Source organism: Nomascus leucogenys, chromosome 20, assembly GCF_006542625.1.
Source record: "Nomascus leucogenys isolate Asia chromosome 20, Asia_NLE_v1, whole genome shotgun sequence".
NCBI lineage: Eukaryota > Metazoa > Chordata > Mammalia > Primates > Hylobatidae > Nomascus > Nomascus leucogenys.
This window is the reverse complement of record NC_044400.1, coordinates 30,296,142-30,323,093: the sequence shown is the minus strand read 5'-3', so window position 1 is coordinate 30,323,093 and position 26,952 is coordinate 30,296,142. Positions and strand designations below refer to the sequence as shown.

Here is a 26,952-nt window from a genome sequence, read left to right as displayed (position 1 = left end):
CAATACAGGCCAGAGGGGAATTCTGTTCGGACACAGGAGGCTCTCTCTGTTTCAGAGACTGTGTTATCTGGCCTTAATAACCCAGCCTCGTGACCTCACCCATAGCTTCCACTCCTGGCTTTACCGTTTGCTCCTTGTGAGACCTTGGGCTAGTTGCTTAGTCTCTCCAGATGGTGCCTGTCTCTGTAACACGGATTGCTAAGAAAATCAAATAACATCTTGAATGTAAAATACCTAGCATGGTGCCTAATACCAGCAGCTGCTGGATAAATGTTAGCTGCTTCTACTACAAAATTCAGCTCAGAGGGCAGCTCTTCAAGGGCATCTTCTCTGTCCACCACCCCCCGCCTCCTTGTATACTTTCTTTCAACCCCTGTTTCCTTTGTACTACTTCTGTACCATCTACCAGCTTCTATTCTATTTTCCACACTGTGCAAAATATCCATTTACAACGTCCATCTTCTTCTCCGAACTGTGAATTCCTTGAGGACAAGAGCAGATTTATTCATTTTGTAACCTTGATGTCAAGTTCAGTCAATATTCAAAAGTTTATTTGAATTACTTAATTTCTGAATTACCAACTGAATAATTGACAGAGTGACTGAATTAATGAATAATGTGTAAGTAATTAAACACCTGAAAAAATAAATGAGGAAGTAAATAAATGAATTAACAAATGAATACATAAATGAGAGGATAATAAAGGAATTCAAGAAAGCAGCAAATGAGTTAGCAAAGGGAGGGATGGATGAATGAATGATCAAGTAAATGAATTAAAATCACACTGCAATCACCTGAGCCTCCTGCTACCATCCACGTGGGTTGGAGTCAACTGGCCGTGCTAAACAGGTGTGTGAAGGGAATTTCTCTAAGTGCCTGTTAAAATTCTTAGCAATTCAAAGGTGACAATGCTTTAATTTCAGGGTAATACTACAGCTTTATGACTTAGTAGTTTTACTTAATGGCCCAATTTAGCAGGAGATTATGCCTTCTGCCACTGGTCCAGAGAGACCACTTTAAAACTCAGCCCTTCAGCACACGCAGAGCAGCTCCAGAGCTTCGCCTAAGAGACCAGCCTTCTGGAAGCCCTATGTGGTCACCACATTTTGGTTGACATCATAAACCCATTAGAGAGAAAAGAGAGACACTTAAATAAAAATTCCCTCCTCTAAGCTGTTAAATTACTATTCTTGAGCCTAAAATAGTCCTCTGGAAAAGCTTCATTTACAGAAAGCAAATTGTCCCTCTGAAATATAAGCAACAATACAAGTATTATTCCAACTGATTAAACTACCAGTGAGCCACAGCACGTATGTCACCCATGAGTGAGTCTCAACCAGGAAACGATGCTTGTGCCACCAGGGGACTCAGCTTGTGAGCTCCTCCCTAGAATGAACTAAACCTGCTGTCCCTAAAGACAGTGGATGTGTTTCCAAGAAAAGGCAAAAGAAGATAAGAAGAAGGATCTAGGCTTTCTTTCCCACTTTCTCTGTGACTGCCACTTTCTGACATTGTTTTTTTTTTTAATTTTATTATTATTATACTTTAAGTTTTAGGGCACATGTGCACAACGTGCAGGTTAGTTACATATGTATACATGTGCCATGCTGGTGTGCTGCACCCATTAACTCGTCATTTAGCATTAGGTATATCTCCTAATGCTATCCCTCCCCCCTCCCCCCACCCCACAACAGTCCCTGGAGTGTGATGTTCCCCTTTCTGTGTCCATGTGTTCTCATTGTTCAATTCCCACCTATGAGTGAGAACATGCGGTGTTTGGTTTTTTGTCCTTGCGATAGTTTGCTGAGAATGATGGTTTCCAGCTTCATCTGACATTGTTTACATGTTAACTCATTCAATTGACTACGTGGCAACTATAAAAAGCTGCCATCATCACCCTCCATTTACAGACAGAGAAACTAAAGTATAAAGATGGAGGGTTTTACTCATGCCCCCACAAGGTAATTAGACAATAATATAGTAATTCAGAAGGTGTAATGATTATGGGCACTGTTCTAAGAGTTTTCATTGATGCATATAAACTTATAAAGATTCACAACAATGCCCTTCAAACATTGTAAGCCATGGGTAGGAGATGGGAATTTATTCAGGTAGAGGTGGAAGGGATGGGGAGACATGGCCATCCCTGTGTTTTTTAGAGATCAGCCTAGCTGTTGTGTGAATTATGAATCATGATGGGGAAAGCTGAAGACTTGGGCATTTTTTTCCCACAAGGACATGAGATTATAAAGTCTGTGAACTTGCAGGACCATATCTTAATCATTTCTATATTCTCAGTGGCTTGTCAGTGCCTGGCCAGAACAGATAACCAATGCATATTGATTCAACATAATAGAGGAAGTGTTGCCTCCCATGCCTTACTACCCTTTGATAAAAAGCACGGCATATAGGGCAGAAGCTTCATCTCTAGACAGTTATAATTGGTATCCTGTTTCTACTACTTACTAGCCTCATTCATGCACTTATAAAATAAAAATTATTCCAGCTACTTCATCATAATGCATGTTGTACTAGCTTGGTACCCTGTAGGTATTCTGCGCAATATTTTACAGTCTGTAATCAAATGACAACTTCATGGTAACAGTATTTTTGCAATCATGGTTACCCAACTTGTGATGAAAAAGCAAACTTCAGAACTTGAATGCAGCTTGCTTTTGTATAAGCCTGAAGTAGGGCAATGGAAGTTGACACTTGTGCATGTGTGAGTGCGTGTGTGAGTGCATGTGTGAGTGCGTGTGTGAGTGCCTGTAGGTTTTGAAAGTAGAGTGTTTTCCAGTGAGATATCATCTCACACCAATCAGGATGGCTACAATTAAAAAGTAAAAACCGCAGATGCTGATGACATTGTGGAGAAAAAGGAATGCTCTTACACTGTTGGTGTGAGTGTAAATTAGTTCAACCATTGTGGAATACAGTGTGGCAATTCCCCAAAGACCTAGAGGCAGATATACCATTTGACCCAACAATCCCGTTACTGGTTATATACCCAAAGGAACATAAATCATCCTTTTATAAAAATACATGCATGTGTATGTTCATTGCAACACTATTCACATCAGTAAAGACATGGAATCAACCTAAATGCCCACCAACGATAGACTGGATAAAGAAAATGTAGTTCATATGCACCATGGAATACTATGCAGCAACAAAAAGAAATGAGATCATGTCTTTGCAGGGACATGGATGGAGGTGGAAGCCATTATCCTCAGCAAACTAATACAGGAACAGAAAACCAAACACCACATGTTCTCATTTACAAGTGGGAACTGAACGATGAGAACACATGGATACATGGAGGGGGAACAACACACACTGGAGCTTGTCAAAGGGTGGGGGTTTGGGGATGGGAGAGCATCAGGAAGAATAGCTAATGGATGCTGGGCTTAATATCTAGGTGATGAGGTGATCTGTGCAGCAAACCATCACGGCACACGTTTACCTATGTAAAAAACCTCCACATCGTGCATATGTAGCACTGAACTTAAAATAAAAGTTGAAGAAAAAAAAGAAAATAGAGTGTTTTCAAATAGGAATCTGCAAGGAGATACCAGCACCAAATTGTATTACAGATACAAATCACATAATCAACTAAATTCTACTTACTTTGCTATATGATACAGCTGCCAAAATTAACAACATCCTAAGAAGGCTGGGGAGAAATAAATGTTTCATAACTAGTGGTCTCATTTTATGTTATGGATCACTCTCATTTCCCCTACACTGGCAGACCCGGGTGCAGCCCACAGGTAAATTCACTGACATCGCTCTAACTTCAGGAAGCAAGGCTAACAATTTAGGCCAAACCACATGGAAACATTTCTTTCTTTATGTCAATACCTGGGATGATAATCTATTACTGCAATCACACTGCACAATTATGTGCAGAAATATTGGAGAGACCTCAATTGCAGCTTTCTACCTACTCCATTATGCATGTTTTGATGAGTTTTAATGAAAACAGAGGCTGCTGCCAAAGGAGTGAGAAACAGAGCATCATAATAGCCAGAGTGAAAAGATATGGAGACTTGTAAGTTGGTTTGCAAATGGATTATGAGCTGTTTGAGAATGGAAAATAAGTTTCACTTTAGAGATTTGACTAAATGTTCCTTGCAAATTCCTTGTAATGCCTGATGATTGCCTTACAGATCCACATGCATGAAATTGGCATTGAATCCATCAAGATAAGAAATAAATGTGTTTTTGCTAGTGATTCTAGACAAACAATTTTGCATATCAATATACAATAATACTGTACAAAGGAAAAACAGTATACAGCTAAGAAATATCTTTTAACATGTTGACAGTGTGTCCTGTTAACATTAAAAAAGGCACAATGTAAACTGGGTAGAATCAGTTTAATGTCAAGTTTCAAGGAAAATCTTGTCAGAGTGTCTCACCCTTATAATTCTGTTTTATCAATATTGAAAGAGTGCAGAAATGCTCTCTCCAGGCTCTAAGAGCCTCTGAAATCTCATGGTGCCTACACAAGTAAAGATTCTATTTCTATCACTGGCAAAGGTGATAGCTATCTTTCATGACTAGAATGACTATATAATATCATTCATACTATGTCAACTGTAAGAGTGGTTGGAGACACAATTAATAATCACACCATGCCATTACATTAGCATACTGAATGACCATCTACTTTTTAAGGCTAGAAAATTTGCATATATATGTGTGTGTGTGTGTATAGCATATATATGTATATGCTAATTCTCACAATCTTACATGTCACCAAATTTTTATTGTCTCCACATTACTGATAAAAAAAAAACAAGATCTAGAAATGTTAGATGATTTATCCAAGGCTGTGCAGCTAGAAAAACCAAGATCTAGAAATATTAGATGATTTATCCAAGGTCATACAGCTAGAATGTGTTAGCATTTAAACTCCAGTGTGACTCCAAATCATATTTCTACCCATTAGTCATTTCTGTGTTTGAAGAAAACAGCAACTTGGAGAGACGTTGGGCAGCAACAAACAGTCATGAAGGCAGTGAGGAACAGATGGGCAGTCTGTACTCTTGGACTTATAGAAGGCATTGCAAAGAGTAGGAATGACTCAAACTCAGTCAAGATTAAACACTGAGGCTGTTTCCAACGTCCCAAACTGTTATTGATTTAACGGAACAGGGCTTGAGTCAAAGATAAATTATGGGAACAGGAAAGAAAAAAACGGGAAAGATAGAAATTCGTCTTCAATTTGGCAGTGATTTCTCAGAGTTCAATTTACACTAGACTCATTCAAGTGTGTATAAAAGTAGATCCAAAGATTCATTACACCCTGTTCCTTATTTTCCAACAAGAAGCTCACAGCCCTGTGGGGACACATAGGTAAACACTGCATTATAATGCAGTGTGATTAACGTCATGAGCAGAACACAGAGTAGGGGCATTAAATCCATTTTGAGACACCCAAATGGATGAGTCAGGGTTGTCCAGAAACAGAACTACCTGAATAAACTAAACTCTGTGTGTGTACACTATATATATATCCATCCCCATTATGGAGGGCAATCTGCTTTGCTCAAAGTCCACTGATTTAAATGTTTATCTCATCCAAAAACACTTTTACAGGAAACATTCAGGATAGTATGTTCACATATTAGGTACCATGTTCCAGCCAAGTTGATACATAAAATTAACCATCACCCCAAGGGCAGATCGCCCCACCTTAGAAGCTGATTCTTCTGTTTTATCAACCCAAGCTTCCTATACAGCCACCTCAGGTGTTCATGGATTTCAATTAGTTACTGTGACCTGCTCTTTCACCTTTTCTTTTATATGGGACCCAGTGCCAAGAACTCCTTTGCTTCCTGATGACATCTCAGCCATCTTGCAAGATCACCTTATGTGGATTTTCATCCAGAAACCCAATTCTTAGTCCCCAGTGGACTCCTGGTTGTCTCAAATGCATCTTTCCCTACAGACCCAATTAGATGGGCGCAGCAAAGGATGATCACCAACTCCTACATCATTGGCTGAAATGCTCTGCATCCATTCCAGATTTTTATCATCAGATGGAGTTATGAAGCCGAGAACTACCTTTTGACAAAATATTACGTTTTAGCATGTCACAATTTTTCTTACCTGTTTACTTGTTTCTAAGTTGTTTATAAATTGAGTGCCTGTATTAAATCTTGGGGTAGGTCATTTCCTAAATCTCTTATTCAGTGTGTGTTTCTTACATTCGTTCTAACCTTAGTGCCATTTAACCCATAAAGAGTGGTCTTTTCTTGTTCAGGTTAAAATTGATTTAACAAGTCTACGCTTCATTTATTTGCATGGTTTGTGAATTCCACTTACAGACCCTACCCTCACCACCATCCTTAATTCTTATGAATTGTGATCATTTTCCCCAGACCTTTTTGGTCAGTCCTTTAAGCAGGTCAATATAAATATCTTCCACTCGCCCCACCAGTTCCACTTTCTGCACATCTCCAGCCTTTTCTGTGTGCAGGAAGGCTGACTAAAAGCATTCTATCAATACGCACTCCTGCATTCTCGATTCTAGTTGGGTTTCATCAGTGGGGAGCATAGAAAGGAGCCTAGAAGGAGTAAGGAGAGACTGAGGTCAAAGTGGTCATTGGATTGAGCTGGCTGCTTCCCACACAGGAGGCCACAGATCTCCAGAGGCACAGCTTCTAGACCTGTGCCTTTTTTCCCACTCTGTTAGTATCTCTGTGCTATAGTCCCTACAGTATAAATTCCTTTTATATATTCACACCTTTATGAATAGTCCCTAATTTGAGCAAGCCATATGAGAGATCCACTGTCCTCAAATATGGGGTCAGTGCTAAGGTCCATGCATGCTGTGAGGACATCTTGTTGCTACCTCTTAGACTGTTGCTCACTTTTTTTTTTTTTTTTTTTTCCAGGGCCAGCTAAATAGTCTCACATGCTCAAGAACTATCTATGATAAAGCCATTCCTCCTTTTCTATTCTGTTGAATCTGAGACAGCAGATGTTTGTGCTGGGAAACTCTAGTTCAGATTACAGAGCTTCAACAGCCTTTGCTTGCTGCTGCTCAAGTCAATTTGATCCTTTCTCTTCTATTCAGTCACAGCTTTATGAGATTTTCTGGGTTCCAACCTATCGAGTCATCTCAGTGGGTTGGTGACTCCTAAAAATATGCAGGTTCTAGGGATGCTGGGCCTTTGTTCCTGCCCTTCATTCTGTCTTCCTGGAAATGCTTTCCTGCAGCTCTTGACCAGCTTCTACTCCCATCCAGGTTTCAGAGGCATTATCTGCTGCCCAGTAGCCTTCCCACTGCACACCAGGCTAGGTTAGGGTCCCTCCTGTGAGCTGCCAAGCACTACGCACACCTTGTCATTGTCCTTATACTTTAATTACTGCTGTGTCATCTCCTTGATTAGTCTGTGAAGAAGACTGAAATAATACTATTAAGGGTTGAATTTTGTCACCAGAAAGATAATATATTGAAGTCCTAACCCTCAGTACCTGTGAATTTAACCTATTTGGAAAGAGATTCTTTACAGTCATAAACAAGTTAAAATGAAGTCACACTCCATTAGGGTGGGCTTAATCCAGTATGAAGGGTATCCTTGCAAGAAGAAAAGAAATGTACACACAGGCACATGGGAGGAGAAGGCCACGTGACAACATCATGTGAAGGCAGGGTAGCAATCTCTAGAAGGCAGAGATTAAAGTACTGAGGCTGCAAGTGAAGGAGTGCCAAGGATTGAGCAAACCATCAAAAGCTGGGAAGTGGCAAGAAGAGATTCACCCTACAGGTTTAACAGGAAGTGTGGCACTGCAGGTACTTTTGGATTTCTGGGCTCTAGAACGGTAAGAAAATATACCTCTGTTTTATAAGTCACCCAGTCTCTGGTTCAAGCATAGGTTGTTTTATTGAACTGCACTTTACTGTGCTTCACAGATACTTCATTAAAAAAAAGTGAAGATTTGTGGCAACTCTATGTTGAGCAAGTCTGTCGGTACCATTTTTCCAATATTGTGTGCTCACTTCATGTCTCTGTGTTACATTTTGGTAATTTATGTTTATTATTATTATTATCATTATTATATTATATTATTATCATTATTATATCCCTAGAGCCTAAACATTGGCAAGAGCCATGAATCCACCATTGCAATATTTCAAATTATTATTACATCTGCCATGGTGATCTGCGATCAGTGGTCACTAATGTTACTATTGTAATTGTTTTGGGGCATCATGAACTGCACCCATATAAGGCAATGAACTTAATTGACAAATATTGTGTGTTCTGACTGCTCTACTGGCCAATGATTTCTGTCTCTTTCCTTCTCCTTCGGCCTCCCTATTCCCTGAGATGGAACAATATTAAAATTAGCCCAAATAGTAACACTACAATAACCTCTAAGAATTCAAGTGAGAGGAAGAGTGGCACATCTCTCATTTTAAATTAAAAGCTGGAAATGATTAAGCTTAATGAGGAAGGTGTGTTGAAAGTGGAGATAGACCAAAAGCTAGGCCTCTTGTGCAAGTTAGCCAAGTTGTGAATGCAAAGGAAAAGTTCCTGAAGAAAATTAAAAGTGCTACTTCAGTGAACACGTGAATGATAAGAAAGCAAAACAGCCTTTTTGGTGATATGGAGAAAATTTTAGCTGCTGAATAGAAGATCAAGCCAGGCACGACATTTCCTTAAACCAAAGCCTAACCCAGAGCAAGGCCCTAACTCTCTTCAATTCTACGAAGGCTGAGAGAGGTGAGGAAGATGCAGAGGAAAAGTTTGAAGCTAGCAGAGGCTGGATCATGAGATTTAATTAAAGAAGCCATCTTCATAACATAAAAGTTTAAGGTGAAGCAGCAAGCGCTGATGTAAGTTACCCAGAAGGTATAACAAAGATCATTGATGACAGTGGCTACACTAAGCAATAGGTACCATCTAAGACTTTCAGAGGTAGAGAAGAGAAGAAAGACAATGCCTATCTTTAAAGCTTCCAAGGATAGGCTGTATCTCTTGGTAGGGACTAATGCAAGTGCTAATGCTCATTTGCCATTCTTAAAATCCTAGGATCCATAAGAATTATGCTAAATCTACTATGCCTGTGCTCTCTAAATGGAATAATAAAGCCTGGATGGAACCACATTTGTTGACAGCATGGTTTACTGAACATTTTAAGCCCACCATTGAGAACTCCTGTTCATAAACAACAAAAAAAGGATTTCTTTCAAAATATTACTCCTTATGGACAATGAACCAGGTCACTCAAGAGCTCTGATGGAGATCTACAAGGAGGTTAATGTTGTTTTCCTGCCTGCTATCACAACATTTACTCTGCAGCCCATGGATCAAGGAGTAATTTTGACTTTTTAGTCTTATTACTTAAGAAATACAGTTCATAAGTCTACAAATGCCATAGATAGTAATTCCTCCGATGTCTCTGGGCAAAGTAAATTGAAGACCTTCTGGAAAGCATTTGCCATTGTAGATCTCATTAAGAACATTCATGATTTATGGGAGAGGCCAAAATATCAAACAGGAGATTGGAAGAAGTTGATTCCAGTCCTCATGGATGATTTTGAGAAGTTCATTACTTCAGTGGAGGAAGTAACTGCAGATTTGGAGGAAATAGCAAGAGAACTAGAATTAGAAGTGGAACCTGAAGATGCGACTGAACTGCTATATTCTCATGATAAAATTTTAACGGATGAGGAGTTGCTTCTTATGGATGAACAAATAAAGTGGCTTCTTGAGATGGAATCTACTCTTGGTGAAGAGGCTGTAAACATTGTTAAAATGACAACAAAAGATTTAGAATATTCCAAAAGCTTAGTTGCTAAAGCAGTGGCAGAATTTGGAATGATTTTGAAAATTGAATTTGAAAACTTCAATTTTGAAAGAAGTTCTACTGTGGGTGAAATGCTATCAAACAAAATTACACACTACAGAGAAATCCTTCATAAAAGAAATAGTCAATTATGTGACATGCTTTTTTGTAGTCTTATTTTAAGAAATTGCCACAGCCACCCCAACCTTCAGCAACCACCATCCTAATCGGTTAGCAGCCATTAACATCTTTTTCCTCCACCAGCAAAAATAATTCGGACCCTTAAGACTCACTGAAGGCTCAGAAGGTTGTTAGCATTTTTCAGCAGTAAAGTATTTTTTTAATTAAGACATAGACTTTTTTTTATATATATAATGCTATTACACAATTAATAGTTTACCATGTAGTGTAAACATAACTTTTATATGAACTTGTGTCAGAGACATTTAAACCAGAGTGACTCTGTCTTGAGTAGAGACTGGGTAAAATAAGACTGAGACCTACTAGGCTGCATCCTCCGGAGGTTAAGGCATTCTTAATCACAGGATGAGATAGGAGGTTGGCACAAGATACTGGTCACAAAGACCTTGCTGATAAAACAGCATGCCGTAAAGAAGCTGGCCAAATACCACCAAAACCGAGACGGTGACAGAACTGACCTCTGGTCATCTTCACTGCTCATTATACACTGATAATAATGCCTTAGCATGCTAAGAGACACGCCCACCAGAGCCATGACAGTTTACAAATGTCATGGCAACATCAGGAAGTTATCATACACGGTCTAAAAAGGGGAGAAACCCTCAGTCCTGGGAATTGCCCACCACTTTCCTGGAAAACTCATGATTAATCCCCCCTTGTTTAGCATATAATCCCGAAATAACCATAAAAATGGCCAACCAGCAACCCGTGGGGCTGCTCTGCCTATGGAATGGCTATTCTTTATTCTTTTACTTTCTTAATAACCTTGCTTTAACTTTACTGTATAGACTCTCCCCAAATTCTTTCTTGAGTGAAGTCCAAGAACTTTCTCTTGGGGTCTGGATCAGGACCCCTTTGCGGTAATACTTGGAAACCAGAAAATTCATGTGACTTGCTTTATTGTGATACTCATTTTATTGTAGTGGTGTGAAATAAAACCAGTGTTATGTAGTTTGTTACAGAGCCCTAGGAAACTAATATAGACACACTATTAAAACTACAGCACTTTCACAGTGCCCACAATGTCCAAATTTATGTTGAGTAAAGTTATATTGGCTGAACATTATTGTAAATCACTTAAAAAAATTGTTAAAAGTCTGCCAAGTGTGTGTTCCTGTGGAAGCTTACTCTTTAACTTCCTTATCCATCACTTCACTCAATTCTCCATCCAAAAATTGTGCTCTCCCCATCTCCCATCTGATAGCCCTGTGGTGAAGCAACTTAGAACATAGTTCCAAGGATGGCACCCTGTCAAAAGTGTGTGGAGGTCCAGATTCAGTCCACTTTATCAATAAGCTTAATCACCTCCCTTAAGTTAATTTCCTTTCGCAGAGATTATGCCTTTTTACATTACACAGGGTGGTTGCTGGTTGAGCATTTGGGGAACTCCCCTCCTTAAGACTGCCCTGTGTGCAGGTGAGACGCACAGACTTACATCTCCCAGGACAGGTTAGGGACTACTTTGCATATAGGAAGGGGGAGGTAACGTTTCCCAAGGTGCAATGTAAGAGGAGACAGCTGGGACTCAAATGTACTATTGCTTTCTACAATGGAAACCTGCCCATCTTCAGTCCCATGACATCCATTTGCAAGTATCTGTAGACTTCTTAGAAGAAAAGTCTCTTTTCTCTGGAACCTCAAAGAATAGCTCAGAGAATTCTCAATGAGGAAAGGCTGTGGAAGCCAGAGGACCCAGATCTTAATTTTACAGATGTGGGCTTGGGCCCCAGGCACTTAACTGAGCTGACAGGCACAAGTTGCAGAAAGAGAGCATGGTTTTCCTGCCTTCTGGTGCTCTGGACACCCATTCTGGGATTATCCCAGTGTTAAAGATAGAACAAGTTTCCTTCTGTTTCTTCTCTCCCTTCTTCCTGACTCTCTTTCCTGGACCACTGTGTCACACTTTTCATAGTGTCATAAGTCACTCATGTTTTAACAACATTCAACTTATAAAATTTTCAAATAGAAAGATGCATATTTGATCATTACATGTATGTATCAGAAAATTATTTTCCATTTAAATATGAGAGTTGAGTAGTTCAGCCTACACAGAATTTTGCTTTTATTTTATTTTTATTTATTTGTTTATTTATTTGAGACAGAGTCTCACTCTGTCACCCAGGCTGGAGTGCAGTGGCACAATCTCGGCTCACTGCAATCTCTGCCTCCCAGGTTCATGTGATTCTCCTGCCTCAGCCTCCAAGTAGCTGGGACTACATGCATGCGCCACCATACCTGGCTAATTTTTGTATTTTTGGTAGAGATGGGTTTTCACCATGTTGGTGAGGCTGGTCTCGAACTCCTGACCTCAAATGATCCTCCTGCCTTGGCCTCCCAAAGTGTTGGGATTACAAGCATGAATCACTATGCCTGGTCTGCTTTTATTTTTGCAGGTATTTTAAAAAACAAAAACAGAAAGTTATACAGCTGAATATGACCCAAAAAAATCATATTCAAAATAAATACCCCATCATACACATCAAGCTGATCAACTCGGGACACAATTCAGAGGCTCTGATTTCTTCAGGATCACATCAGCAAAACAGTAACCTTTAAATACAAGTACACATTCACCTTTAGCCATTCTTGGACAAATGACCAAACGTAAACCCTGGGAGAAGGCTGTTGGATGGTAAGGCAGAGTTTCATGTACATGAAACCTATGTATCAATCAGGCTCTCTATGTCCTTGTGCTTGCATTATTTTGAAGAGTTTAACATTTCTAAGCTATATTTATCTTAATTTCAAAATATATTTTAATAGGGAAAACCTATACCACACATTAAAATAAAAATTTATAATTTAAATGTATATGTATATTTCTGTGTCGGTATGTATATATATAACATATGCGTTCATAGCAAAAACACACATAAACATTCATTTTTAAATGTCTTGAGGAAATTCTAATAATTTAATAACAATGGCAATCTCTGGATTGTGGCTTACAGTTGGCTTTAATATTTCCTTCATACTTTTTTCCCTCAAAATTTCTTCAATTAACATTGATTATTTTTGTTACAAAATTTTCTAAAAATAAAACAACATTGTTTAAAAACAAAATATATGTAATAGAACGTATCCAATTAACATTTTAATGATATGGATTATTACTGAACCAGAAGGCTGTGCCTGCTTCCTATGTCTTGACTGTTAGTCACAGAATTTATTACCTTGAGCCAGTCATGAAATGCTCATATTCTCTTTCCTTCTACGTTAGATGGAGATAAAAAATGTCTGCCTCTGATTTTTGTTGTGAGGATGAGAAGAGATGGTATTTGTAAACTCCCAGCTCAATTCCCAGAGAGAATCGAAGCTTAGTAATTGCTGTCCATTATACCACTCCTATTATTACAAGTCACACCTGGCCACTCAGCAGTGGGCATTTATCTCTTTTGCCTTATTCTGCAGCCAAATTACTTTCTCTGTTTTTTGGAAAAGTGGAACAGGGACAATTTGCATCAGAATCACTTGAAAAGCACAGTAAAAGTGCATTTACTGAATTGGAATTTCTGGGGCTGGGAAATCTGCCTTTTTAGCAAGAGTCCATATGTTAATTACATTTTAAAAATAACCGAGATCCACTGAGAAGCCTAGTTTTTGACCAGGTTGTTGAACACTATAGGTTACCACAACCATGAAAAGACAACAGGAACACAATTTCTAATTATGTTATGGGGCTTTTGAAAAGCAGCTATCATACAACCATTTTGGAGAGATAAAGTATTATGGAAATGCAAGGATATGGCACCCAATGCCAGGTCACCAGCATTTTCTATGCAGACAGCATGGGACTTTGTATCCATATGGGCAAATTACTGTGTTTCCTTCCTCACCATTTCTTTCAATAGTTTTCTTGCATTTCGCTGGAGGTACCTCATGGTAGTGTTCGTGACTTTACTGCCTCATTAACAATAGCTCCTGTGTCTTACTTTTCATACCCTCTGTATTCAAAGTGGTGTCTGCCTACAGAAACCACTCCATAAATGTGGTTGCTTTGTTGAAGAAAATCCTGAGGCCTGAGGGCTCAATGAGCCTAAAGAGGCCCCTACGTTCCTGCTTCATTACATGATGCAGCTGGCATCTCTGAAGGCCAGTGCTTGAAACAAACAAACAAACAAAAAATGTGAATGTGCCAATTAATGATGCTCATAATACTAGGAGTGCTTGCATAGCTGGATTTTTTTTTTTTTTTGAGACGGAGTCTCGCCCTCTCGCAGGCTGGAGTGCAGTGGCGTGATCTCGGCTCACTGCAACCTCTGCCTCCCGCGTTCAAGCGAGTCTCGTGTCTCCGCTTCAGGAGTAGCTGGGATTACAGTCACACGCTACCGCACCCAGCTAATTTTTGTATTTTTAGTAGAGACAGGGTTTCACCATGTTGGCCAGGATGGTCTGGATCTCCTGACCTCGTGATCTGCCCGCCTCAGCCTCCCAAAGTGTTGGGATTACAGGCGTGAGCCATCGCAACTGGCTGCATAGCTGGGTTTTTAAATAATGGTTACCTCGAGATTTGGTTTTGTGGAAATACATTTCATGGTAAATTAAGGATCATATGCCGTTTCTAAGCCCATGTAATGATTGCCTCTTACCGTGTCCTTCTGCATTTAAGAAATAAGTTTAAACTATCAAGAGATTTCCAGAGAAAAATGAAAAAGCTCACCTTTTTGTTTGGTTTTGTTTTGTTTTGGTTAGGCATCTAAGAACAGCCAGCCTGGCTAGCTGCTCCAATACACATGATTGTATCTAATCCTCACAGCTCTGGGGTAGGCACTATTATTCCCATCTCACTGATAAAGCTCGGAGAGACTATAGTATTCACCTAAGGATCATGCATTCCTTGGGGCCAGACTGGAATCAAGCTTTCCAGTTTCCTGAGTCAGGGCTTCCCATTGATTTGGAGTTTTGTTTGTTTGTTTGCTTGTTTACCTTTTCTTTCTGTTTTTGAGTTTCAAGAGAGAAAATGCCCTTGGAGGCCCTAAAGAAAACCACTGATAATTAATTCTTGCTTCAGTGAAACAGTATCAAGACCATTAACAAGTTTCCTTTTTTCTGTCTCATGAAAATTAACCTAGCTGCAAATTTGCATTACTCACCAGAATACCATTTCCTCCCCAAAGGAGACCAGTTGGTCTTTCAAATTTTTATTCACATAGATATCCCCCTCCAGTGAATTTCTTTTTGCTTCCTTCCATGAAGTGGGGTGGTTAAGTGTGAGTAGGGCTACTGCACCCTTACCAGTGATATTGCAGTACACCTGGAGAGGTCCCAGTGGGCCGCTGCCATCCGAGTCGATGTAGAAGAAGCCGGCTGTATTCCCCTGGTGCCTGTACACCTCACAGGATTGCTCGTAGATGGCTGGAAAGACAAAGGCAGCGGAGAGAAAACTTTGCTTGGCTCTGCATATCCCTTTGCAGGAATCAGTAACTCCTACTTAGATTTGCTCTATGTGTATTCATTTCCCTTCTATATCCTTGACTTTTTCCCCAAGCCTTAACACACAGTACCAGTATCTTGATACTGATGTTTGACATTCAGATTTTCCATTCATCTCTCTCTCTCTCTTTTTATTATTTTTTTTTTTAGACTGCAGTAGCGCCATCATGGCTCATGGCACGTTGCAGCCTCAAACTCTCAGGCTCAAGTGATCTCCCACCTCAGTCTCCTGTATAGGTGTCAGCCACCAACCTGACTAATTTTTTGAAAAAATTTTTATAGAGATGGAGTCCCACTCTGTTATCCAGGCTGGTCTTGAACTCCTAGCCTCAACCGATTCTCCTGCCTCAGTCTCTCAAGCTGCTGGGATTACAGGCATGATCCGCCAGGCCCAGCCTTATTTTCCATTTATTTAAATTCATTCATTCTTTTAAAATTAGTGCAGAGGTAATGCCTCTCAAAATGTGGCCCCTCACCTCTTACATGGCCCTCCTCTTTGCTTATCTCTATGACCTTCCTCCTTGCTCCTACTGTATACTGAGCGTGGATCATCCAAATACCATTGTGTCTCTTTAAATGGGTTACAGAACCTGTAAGAGTAGTGCTCACGTGTCATCTGATGTTGTGCCGCAGCATTTGGCAGAGTGCAACAATCACAGAAGGGCCTGAGCTAATATTTGACTCATGAATTAAAAAAATAAATGCTTACATACAGTATGGCTTTTTACTAATAAAATACTTTTTCTTTTTGTTTCTTGAGGTGGGGTGCACTCTGTCGCCCAGGCTGGAGTGCCGTGGCTTGATCTTGGCTCACTGCAAACTCTGCCTCCCGGGTTCAAGAGATTCTCCTGCCTCAGCCTCCTGAGTAGCTGGGATTACAGGCACGTGCCACCATGCCCAGCTAATTTTTATATTTTTAGTAGATACGGGGTTGAACCATATTGATCAGGGTGGTCTCGAACTCCTGACCTCGTGACCCACCCACCTCAGCCTCTCAAATTCCTGGGAATATATGTGTGAGCCACTGCGCCTGGCCCAGACTATCTTATTTTTATGTACCTAGTACTAAGTATAGTACATAACATGTAGTAAGTGCACAACGAAGTTCAGCTTATTTTGACTTAATAAGCATTTACTGAGTTCCTAATACATGTCAACAGATGAGGTTGCCACCAGAGGATGGAACCATGGAGGAAGCAATAAATCTCTACCCCAGAAAGCTCACAGCTTGGTTGGCAGCCGCAAAAGTCTGCATGCTCAGATAGAGGCAGGTTCAGGTGTCCTGAGATAGGGAGCTTTGACCAATCTGCAGGTTTGGGAAATATATAAATTTTATTAGGCTAACATGAATAAATCTGTTGGGGTACAAAGGAGACATCTGCTGTCTCATACATGAGAATATTGAATCTTGTCTGATGCTTCAGACAAAATGCTGCAGCTCAGAGCAGCAGGTACATCTCCAATCATGTCACCCTATGATGCTTTAAACACTTCAGTGGCTCCCAACAGCTTTCAAGATATAGTACCAACTCCTCTCCTAGCCAACTCCTGCCCCTTGTGACTAATGTCCCATCCCAGGAATAGGAAGCTGCAGTTTGTCAGGATCAAATGTGAGGGGTGCCTCAAATAATTTATTACCAGAAAAGTTACGAAGCCTGAGAGGGTTTGACTTTTTATAAATTAGAGTGAACTCAAGGTTATCCTTGTTCTCATGGCATTCTCTCTTGCATTCCTGCAAACTTTCCGCAGCAGGAGGTATGTGGGAGTGCCACAATCTGTGCCCCACATTGTGAGCATAACGTACAGATTATTTTTGTTTGCCTAAACCTGATAATGCCCTTGGGTGTTTGTCACAAAGGTGAAGATCAGCTCTTGTCTATGTTGACCTCCCAACCACTCCCACATTCCCAGGATGACAGCTATGTGGAAGGAGTCGCTGTTGTCCCACAAAAGGTAAACACCACCCTACAGCATGTGAGCAGTTGCATAGTAGTTAAGAACATAAACCTTGGAATCAGAATGGGTGGTTTTGCCTGGCAGGGCTACGCCTCTCTCCCTGTGGAAGCATGGACAAGCTACCCCACCTGTGCTAGGCAACTTCTAAGGTAATTCCCGTGATGGACAGATACTTCCTGGGATTCATGTTCTGCTGACAAAATCATGTCCTCCCTCCAAGTGGGCTGGACTTATTGGCTTGCTCTAACAAATAGAATATGATAGTGTGGTAGATATCATTTCCAAGATTAGATTATAAAAAACAGTGACTTCCATCTTGGGTGTTCTAGATCACTCACTGTGGTAGAAGCCAACTCCCATGTAACAAGGCAGCCCTTGCAAGAGGCCCACAGGAGTAAGCCTGGAAGTTTCGGAAGCATGCCCTGGGAATGGGCACCAAAGCAAGATCCCCACATCAAGCCTTAAAATGAAGGCAGCCTTGTGGACATCTTTATTGCAGCTGCATGAGAGACTGAGCCAGAACCACCTAGCTAAGCTGCTTATGGACCCAGAGACACTCCGAGATGATCATGTCTGTTGTTTCCAGGTGTTGTTTTAGAATCCTTCATTACAATAGGTAGCTAATCAACTCTCAAAGCATAAATTGTCTCATTAGACTACAGTAACTCAAAAAGAGCCTCCCTCATACTGTTGTAGGAAGGATTCAAAGACGTCATCCACATATGGCACATAGAAAGTGCTTGATTAATATGAGCCTATATTATTATTATTATTATTATTATTATTATTTTATTTTATTTTATTTTTTTGAGACGGAGTCTTGCTCTGTCACCCAGGCTGGAGTGCAGTGGCGCAATCTCGGCTCACTGCAAGCTCCGCCTCCCGGGTTCACGCCATTCTCCTGCCTCAGCCTCTCCGAGTAGCTGGGACTACAGGCGCCCGCCACCACGCCCGGCTAATTTTTTTTTGTATTTTTTAGTAGAGACGGGGTTTCACCGTGGTCTCCATCTCCTGACCTCGTGATCCGCCTGCCTCGGCCTCCCAAAGTGCTGGGATTACAAGTGTGAGCCACCGCGCCCGGCTGAGCCTATATTATTAATAGTAGTAGTATTGTTTCATGACTTGTTGCCTCTCCTTTTTTTTTTTTAATGAGTTTTTAATATGGTTTGGCTGTGTCGCCACCCAAATCTCATCTTGAATTGTAACTCCCACAATTCCCATGTGTTGTGGGAGGAACGTGGTGGGAGGTAATTGAATTAGGGGGCAGGTCTTTCCTGAGCTGCTCTCATGATAGTTAATGAGACTCAAGAGATCCGATCGTTTTTAAAAGGGAGAGTTTCCCTGCACAAGCTCTTTTTTCTTTGCCTGCTGCCATCCACATAAGATGTGACTTGTTTCTCCTTGCCTTCTGTCATGATTGTGAGGTTTTCCCAGCCACGGGAAACTGTGAGTCCAATTAAACCTCTTTCTTTTGTAAATTGCCCAGTCTCAGGTATGTTTTTATCAGCAGTGTGAAAATGGACTAATGCAGTTTTTGTATACCTGATTTTTGTTTCAATTTTCATCATAAACCACAAGCCTTGTTATAAAAGATCAGTAGCTCCAACTTCCCTTCTGCACGGAAATAACTTTTCATTCTTAGTTCATTTTTCTGTTATTGACTAGAATGACTAAATAGCATGTCTATATTGTTACTTCTTAATTTTTTTTTTACTTTTACAACTTATCTGTTTATTTAACAGTTGGAAAGTGAGAACTTAGCCCTTTTTATCCCCCCATCCCCGAAAAAACAACTTTCCATTCCCCCATCTATCTAATCTAGTTGTATAATAATTTTAGTTAGATCAATGATTACTTTTGGTGATACGACATTGTAAATGCTATTCATAGATTAACTACATATTATAATGTGGTTAGTTTTTCTTTTCTGAACAAAATTTAGTTTTTCTTGAAATTTAAAATTGTCATATTTTCTCATTTGCCTAGTTTTCTACATATAAATTGCTAATTTAACTTCAAATTTACTAACAACTATCTAAAATATCTACCAAAATATTTAGGTAAGAATTAACATAAGAGGATAACTATGGAGAGAGAGGAAAAATGTGGGAGGGGACAGAGATGAAAGTGAGACATTTCTGAATGTCTTACATTTTAAATTTTGAAACCATAAAACTATTTTCAATGATTTTTAAAAGTTAAATATAATAATTCTTTCTTTCTTTCCTTCTTTTTTTTTTTTTTTTTTGACAGAGTCTTGCTCTGTCACCCAGGCTGGAATGCAGTGGCATGCTCTTGCCTCATTGCAACCTCCACCAGGTCCAAGCAATTCTCCTGCCTCAGCCTCCCGAGTAGTTAGGACTACAGGCACGTGCCACCATACCGGGCTAATTTTTCTGTCTTTTGTAGAGACAGGGTTTCACCATGTTAGTCAGGCTGGTCTCAAACTCCTGACCTTGTGATCCACCCTCCTCAGCCTTCCAAAGTGCTGGGATTACAGGCGTGAGCCACCACACTCGGCCTAGAATAACAGTTCTTAAACATTGAAAGAAAATGAAAATGAATGAATTTAACCAGGAATTATTTAAAGCAATATTGAAATTTAATATTTTCTTTTTAACTGTCTCATTGCAGAAACTTTCAAACACAATGAGCACAGAGAGGATCCTGCTAGCATCACAACCAGCTTCAGCAACTCCCAGTATATTGCTAATCTTCCATCATTTATATCCTCAGTGCATCAGTTCTTTTGCTGTATAAAAACAAACACACATAAAACTCCAAATTTGACTTTAAATCATGACTAAGCCATGATTCTGCAGGCCAGCCATTTAGTCTGGGATTAGCTGGGCAGTTCATGCAGTCAGCTGTTGGGTCAGCCGGGCTGGGTGGTGGTAAGCTGTAGTTCTTTGCTTCAGCCCACGTGGCCTCTCACACTCTAGCAGGGGAGTTTACATAGTACAGCCTCCCAGAACAGCAAGAAACCAAGTACTTGTCAAGTCTCTGCTTGCATGATGTTTGCTGATGCCCCATTGCCCAAGGCAAATCAGTGAGCCATCCAAAATTCTCAGAAAAAATCCCAAGAAGCTAAATGAAATGGATCAATAGGGTAGACATGGATTTTATCATTATTTGACTTCATTGAACAGGTCACACTGCATGGGATGTGAACATAAAATAAATGTTTATTTCACTAAGTCATTGAGATCTTGGGGTCATTTACTACCTTAGTTAACCTACTGTTATTGATATACTTGTTACTTAAATGCTGGCTCAGTAACTGGGAGATCTCTGAGGGCAAAGCCTGATAACAGCATTGCCATTTATGGACACTGTAAATGAGTTCATAAAGTGTAAGTACTTTGCCCAAAGACAAACCAGCTGGTAGGTGGTTAATCTAATGCTATCATCCCTTCCTGATTTATTAATGGGAATGCTTTACAAAACTGAAACATCCCTCATCAATTATTTGATTTCCCTAAACTACAAGATTATTTGGGAAAAGTGAGTTACATTGTTGATGCTTTCCCTTTCGAAATGCTGAAATGTTTCCCTAGGGTGCCCCAAAGTAACCAATGAAAATATTTTTAGTATTATTTTGAATGTATAGATTTAAACATATTTGATATTGAAACAGTAGTTTGACTAGTAGGATGTATCCTACCAAAAAAATTTAAAATATAGAAATACATTTAATAATCTCATTTTAAACAATATTGCTATTATAGTATGAAACTATTAAACATAGCAAGAAAAAGCTAATAATTATCTTATCAACAGAAACTAAATTACTTATCATAAAAGATAAAATATAAAATGCAAACATTAGATAAAATTCTGCAATATATCATGGAGTTGGTAATAAGCTTAAGCTCATAATTTAATGCTTTTAAAAAATGATGCATTTTCACATTTGGACCGCTGGAAGTGCAGGAAGCAACCTAATGCACAGAGTGTTGTCTTTAAATAAAAGTTAATGCATAAAAGGAAAAAAGATTTTACTGAGTCAATTTTGGGACCATGAAAAGTACAGAATGAAAGTGGAATGTCTTGTTTTGCCTAAAAACAAGACTTTTATTAAAGACTGGAATTATCTCAAAACAGCCCAGGAGTTAGTTTGATGGGACAATTTGGGCATAAAAAATAATAGTCACTTTGATTGTTAAATATATACAATTTATTAGTTTCTATCTATCCATCAATCAATTTATATATGTATGCATGTATGTATGTAGGTATATATGTATATATGTATGTATGTATGTATGTATTTATCTATCTATCTATCTACCTACCTAGCATCTATCTTGTCTCTGTACTCAAGTCCATTGGTCCCCTCTGAAGTTTAATAGAGAATGAAGTCATGTTCTGAATATTAGAAAGAATAGAGATCATATCCTGTCTTTCTTGTATAAATGTATTTGAATGCAACTTAACAGTCCATGAAAAAAATCTTTAGAGAATAACCAAACCAGAATCTGCAAAAGAATAATAGAATTTGAAAATCATCCTTTAGTAATGTCCAGTGAGATAAGGGATTAAACAATGATCATCAAGGACTGCCAAACCATTAGTTGAAACATTAATGGGATACTTTAGTCGGTGGATTCAATTAACACCTGAACTCATGGGTCAATCTTAATGTCATGAAAAGTGATTATCAGGGTGCCTCTAATGTGGCACAATAAGACATATGTAACACCATCTAAAACACATTCTTGCCAAAAATTGAAGCTAAATGTATTCAAGCCCCAAGATCTAAGCACCAATTTTCAGAAAGAGGCCAACATGCCCAGCCACACTGTAAGAATGCAGTTAGTTAAATCTAGAATACGGGAATGTTTGACTTAGTTTCCTCAACAAAAATGGCAAAAATGGAGTTGAAATGCAAAAGATGTATCAGTCAGTCAAACACTACGCTTAGATCTTGTTTAGACCCTAATTCAAACACATTAAAGAAAAGATGAGAAAGAAAGGAAGGAAGGAAGGAAGGAAGGAAGGAAGGAAGGAAGGAAGGAAGGAAGGAAGGAAGGAAGGAGGGAGGGAAAGAAGGGAGGGAGGAAGGGAGAGAGGGAAGATGTTTTAAGATAACCACAAAAATTATAGATCAGATTTTATAACAGATTATATTAAATATTTTTAATTTTGATAGGTACAATAATGGCAGTGTGATTACGTTTTAAAAGATGAGTTGTCCTGTGTTAGAGAGTTGTTCACTACAAATACTGTAGTTGTAGTAAAATTATATGTCCACAATTTGTTTCTAAAATGCTCCATCAGCTGTGCACAGTGGTTCACACCTGTAATTCCAACATTTTGGGAGGCTGAGGTGGACAATCACTTGAGGCTGAGAGCTCGAGACCAACCTGAGCAACATAGTTAGATCCCTGTTTTTACAAAAAATTTAAAATTAGCTGGGTGTGGTAGCTTGTGCCTATAGCCTCAGCTACCCAGGAGGCTGAAGCAGAAGGATAGCTTGAGCCCAAGAGTTTGAGGCTGCAGTGAGCTATGATTAAGCCACTGCACTCCAGCCTGGGTGACAGAGCAAGACCCTGTCTCAGTTTTAAAAATAAACAAACAAACAAATAAATAAGATGTTGCATCAAACAAGTGAGGAGGGGATAGTAGAAAAAAAATGGGAGAATATTGATAACTGTTGAGCCTGAATGAAGGATGAAGGATACATGTGGGACAATTACATGATACTGTTTTTTTGTTGTTGTTGTTGTTTTTGGTGGAGTCTTGCTCTGTCGCCAGGCTGGAGTGCAGTGACATGATCTTGGCTCACTACAACCTCCAACTCCCTGGTTCAAGCTATTCTCCTGCCTCAGCCTCCTGAGTAGCTGGGATTACAGGCACATGCCAGTATGCCCAGCTATTTTTTGTATTTTTCATATAGATGGGGTTTCACCATGTTGGCCAGGCTGGTCTCGAACTCTTGACCTTGTGATCCACCTGTCTCGGCCTCCCAAAGTGCTGGGATTACAGGTGTGAGCCACCACGCCTGGCCAATTTTGTCTTTTTCATATGTTTGAAAATGTCTTTGAAAATAAAACGTATATTCTGGATTCTTCTGACTTGCTGTAGTATGGGATATTGAGCTACCCATCTGGTTATAGTTGTCTCCCCAAAGCATCTCCTCACCCTCAAGCTGGATATTCCTTTTAAAACTGACCTTTTTCACTAAACATAATTCCCTTGAGATCCATTCAAGCTTTGTGATGTATCAGTTGTCAATTCCAGTTTCACTGCTGAGTAATATTTCATAACAGGGACATACTACAGTTTAATAATCCATTGAAGAACATTTGGGTTGTTTCCGTTTTAAGCTATTTCAGTTGTAGCTTTTTAAAATTATAGAAGGTTGTTTTTTTTCCTTTAAATATTAATTTCGCTAATAGTACGTGATTCTTGACCCATTGATGCAATACTTCATTCATGTCTCTGAGAATATTAATCCTATTATAGTGCCTTTGATCCTTTCTTCGCTCCACATAGGCTGTTCCCTTTAAGCTGTGCTTGTTTGGTTAGTTGCTTTAATTGTTGTGTGTTTTGTTTTGGTCTCTATCTTATATTTCATGTGATAGTGCTTTCTGGGATGTTCTCTCGTATTTGATAGTGGGCCCTGAAATACTACTTGGTATTTGTGAACAAATGTCTGTGGTTTGCCTTCCAAGGACTTTAATGTAGGCTTCTCTGGCTGAAGAATTTTGTGAGAAATGCTCATGTGAGTGTCTTTTGTCTTTCTCTTGCTCTTGTTAGAGTCTATGATTTAGAGGATGTATGCCTGGCTGCTGAATATCTCGGAGCTGAAGAGAAGAAGGCCAGGTCTTAGCATTCTTTCTATATAAATGTTTTCATATGTTACCCCATTTTCAATATGGTACAACCTTCTTCAACCATACATGTTTTCTCTCAGTTTCAAGAATTGTGCTTTCTCCAAAAGAAAAACTTCCAGTCTTCTCTCTCAGTGGCGAAGGAGCAATCACCAAGTGTCCACGATTGGAAAGAGGATTGATAATCTAACTACTTCTTACACAGATGTAGATTTACTCTTCCTATGTTTATCTTACCTTCACGTTCACTTGCAAAGGTGGCTGATGATTCCTACTTCTGTGCCTTTGGGGGATTTTGTAATGTGGATTTGTTTGTTTCTTGGATTTCACTGCATGTAAATTAAGATTCAGCATTTTAATTACGTTAATCTGTTACCTGTTCCTATTCATCTACTCACTTTCTGCTTTCAACATTTTCTTGCCCTTTTCTCCTGTGATTTTTGCTTCTCTCTTTCTCTCTCTGAGTATTGTTGTTGTTTTTTGGGGGGGTGTTTGTGTGCGTGCCCCTGTATTTGTCTCCTTTTGTCATGCCATTGTGGTGGATTTGAGTTGCGTCAATTTAAGCCAAACTGGAACTACATTTACCAGAATTCCTTTCCTTGCATAGTTCTGGTCAGCATATCCCACAACAGACATTTTACACGAGATGCAGCAGGTGCAAGAGCATAGCACAGACATTGATTCCATGCGTGTAAGGTCAATGATGGGCATGAGGTGCTACTGTAGATCACACACATCACTGCTCATCTACTGATACATGTTACTAGTGTGTGGCAGCCAGATGGGCTCATCTACTGATACATGTTACTAGTGTGCTGCTCCAGACGGTCTACCTTCTCCTTCAGCTTCCCTAATTTCTAGCCAGGTGAATTTTCAGTCTCCTATGAGCACCCCATCACTGAAGTTGCTGTTTTGGAGATGGTAAAAGGCGAAGAGTTCCTCTGATTCGCTGCTGACTTACAGAACCATTTAAAAAAATAATAATAATTTACTATTCTTCATGAGGAGTGTAAGGAAGCAAAGTTAAACACACACGTGCAATTCACCAACTGTTTCAGGAAGTACAAGCATACACTTTTGTTTACTAAATCATTCGGCCTACACTGCTTGCCTAATGCATTATGAAACAAATACTCCACACACGTTTATTGAGAATGCACTTGTTTTTCACTAACTCTAAGGTAAGCTCTGAGAAAATTACATGCAACAAAAAAAAGACATGATTCTAAATCTCAAGTAATTCAGCGTCTTAAACTTACCAAAATTAACCTCAATCTAGACACAAAATTTAAATTGACCTGTTCCTATAAAAAAATTGAAAAAGTATTTAAAGAGCTGCCCCAACCCATGAGTTTGAGGCTACAATAAGCCACATTTTTGCCATTGCATTCCAGCCTGGGTCACAGAGTAATACTTCATCTCCAAAAAAAAACTGAAAAAACTCCCTCAGATAATACAGTAAGATTGTAATATTGTGAGATTAAATGGTTTCTCAAATGAACCTTTTAAAGAACAAATCATCTCACTGGTACTTCTACTTCTCCAAAGAACAGAAAAAGAAAGATATCTTCCCATCTTTCACATTTGTTATGTAAAGTAAATGCAAAGCAGATCCTTAACCTGACAAACATCATAAAGAAAGAAAAACAAAATTATAGAATCACTCATGAATATCAATCACAAAATTTTAAATACAGGATCAGCAAACAGAGCTAAATAACATATTTTAAAATTACATAATGGCCAAGGGAATGTTTAATCCAAAAAATCAAGAGAGGTTCAATATTTAATAATTTAACTAAATATTTAAATATATAATTCACAACTATAGATACTTGTTGATAAAGGCAACTCAAATCAGTAGAAAACAAAAAAAAATTACATGTGGTATTGAGATAATTGGAAAACTATATGGAAAAAGATGAAATTAAATCCACTCCTCATACTGAAAACCAGGATCAAATTTTAACTGAATCAGAGATTTAAATATTGAAAAATAGAATACATACATGTACTAGAGAAAAACAAGGCTGAATTTCTATGTAAATTAGAAGCAGCAAAAGTATTACTAACATTGATTCAAAATCCAGAAGCAATAAACAAAAATATAGATAAATTTCCTAATATTCAAAATAAATTTTAAAAAATAAACCAATTTTTGAATGGCAAAAGATACAACAAACAAAAAAAGGGCAAATGGACAAACTGGGAAAAATTACAATTTGCATCACAAAGCACTAACATTTCTAATATACTTTTACAAGTTAAAAATAAAGACAAAATAGGTAACAGCCTATAGGAATATATGCTGATGATATGAGTGGAGACTCATAGAAAAATAAATGCAAATAAACCTAAAACACATAAAAGATGTCTGATGTTACTTATAGAAAAATAAGTGCTATGAAAATGAGAATATTAGTTATATTATAGGGGAAAGGCCTTTTCCCTAGCAGGCTTAGCAGTGGAGTATTGTCAATCTTTTGGATCATTGCTAATTTGATATGTGAAAAATTGGATTTCAATGTCATTTTCATTAGCATTTTTTTTTCCTATAAGCAAGGTCAGACATATTTTTATGTGTTTTAGATTTATTTGCATTTATTTTTCTATGAGTGTTCACTCATATCATGAGCACATATAATATATTGGATCATTGCTAATTATATGTATATATATATATTTCTCCATTTGCCTTTTTATTTTGATATATATATAT

At 38.8% G+C, this 26,952-nt stretch overlaps 1 protein-coding gene across 1 annotated transcript in view; it reads right to left on the bottom strand.

The window, feature by feature from the left end:
• CNTNAP5 (contactin associated protein like 5) overlaps window positions 1-26,952 on the bottom strand; it is an 885,765-nt gene that overhangs the window by 301,838 nt on the left and 556,975 nt on the right. Inside the window, exon 12 of the mRNA XM_030800870.1 lies at window positions 15,244-15,363. Coding sequence (XP_030656730.1) covers window positions 15,244-15,363 — 120 coding nt within the window. The remainder of the gene's footprint in view (window positions 1-15,243; window positions 15,364-26,952) is intronic.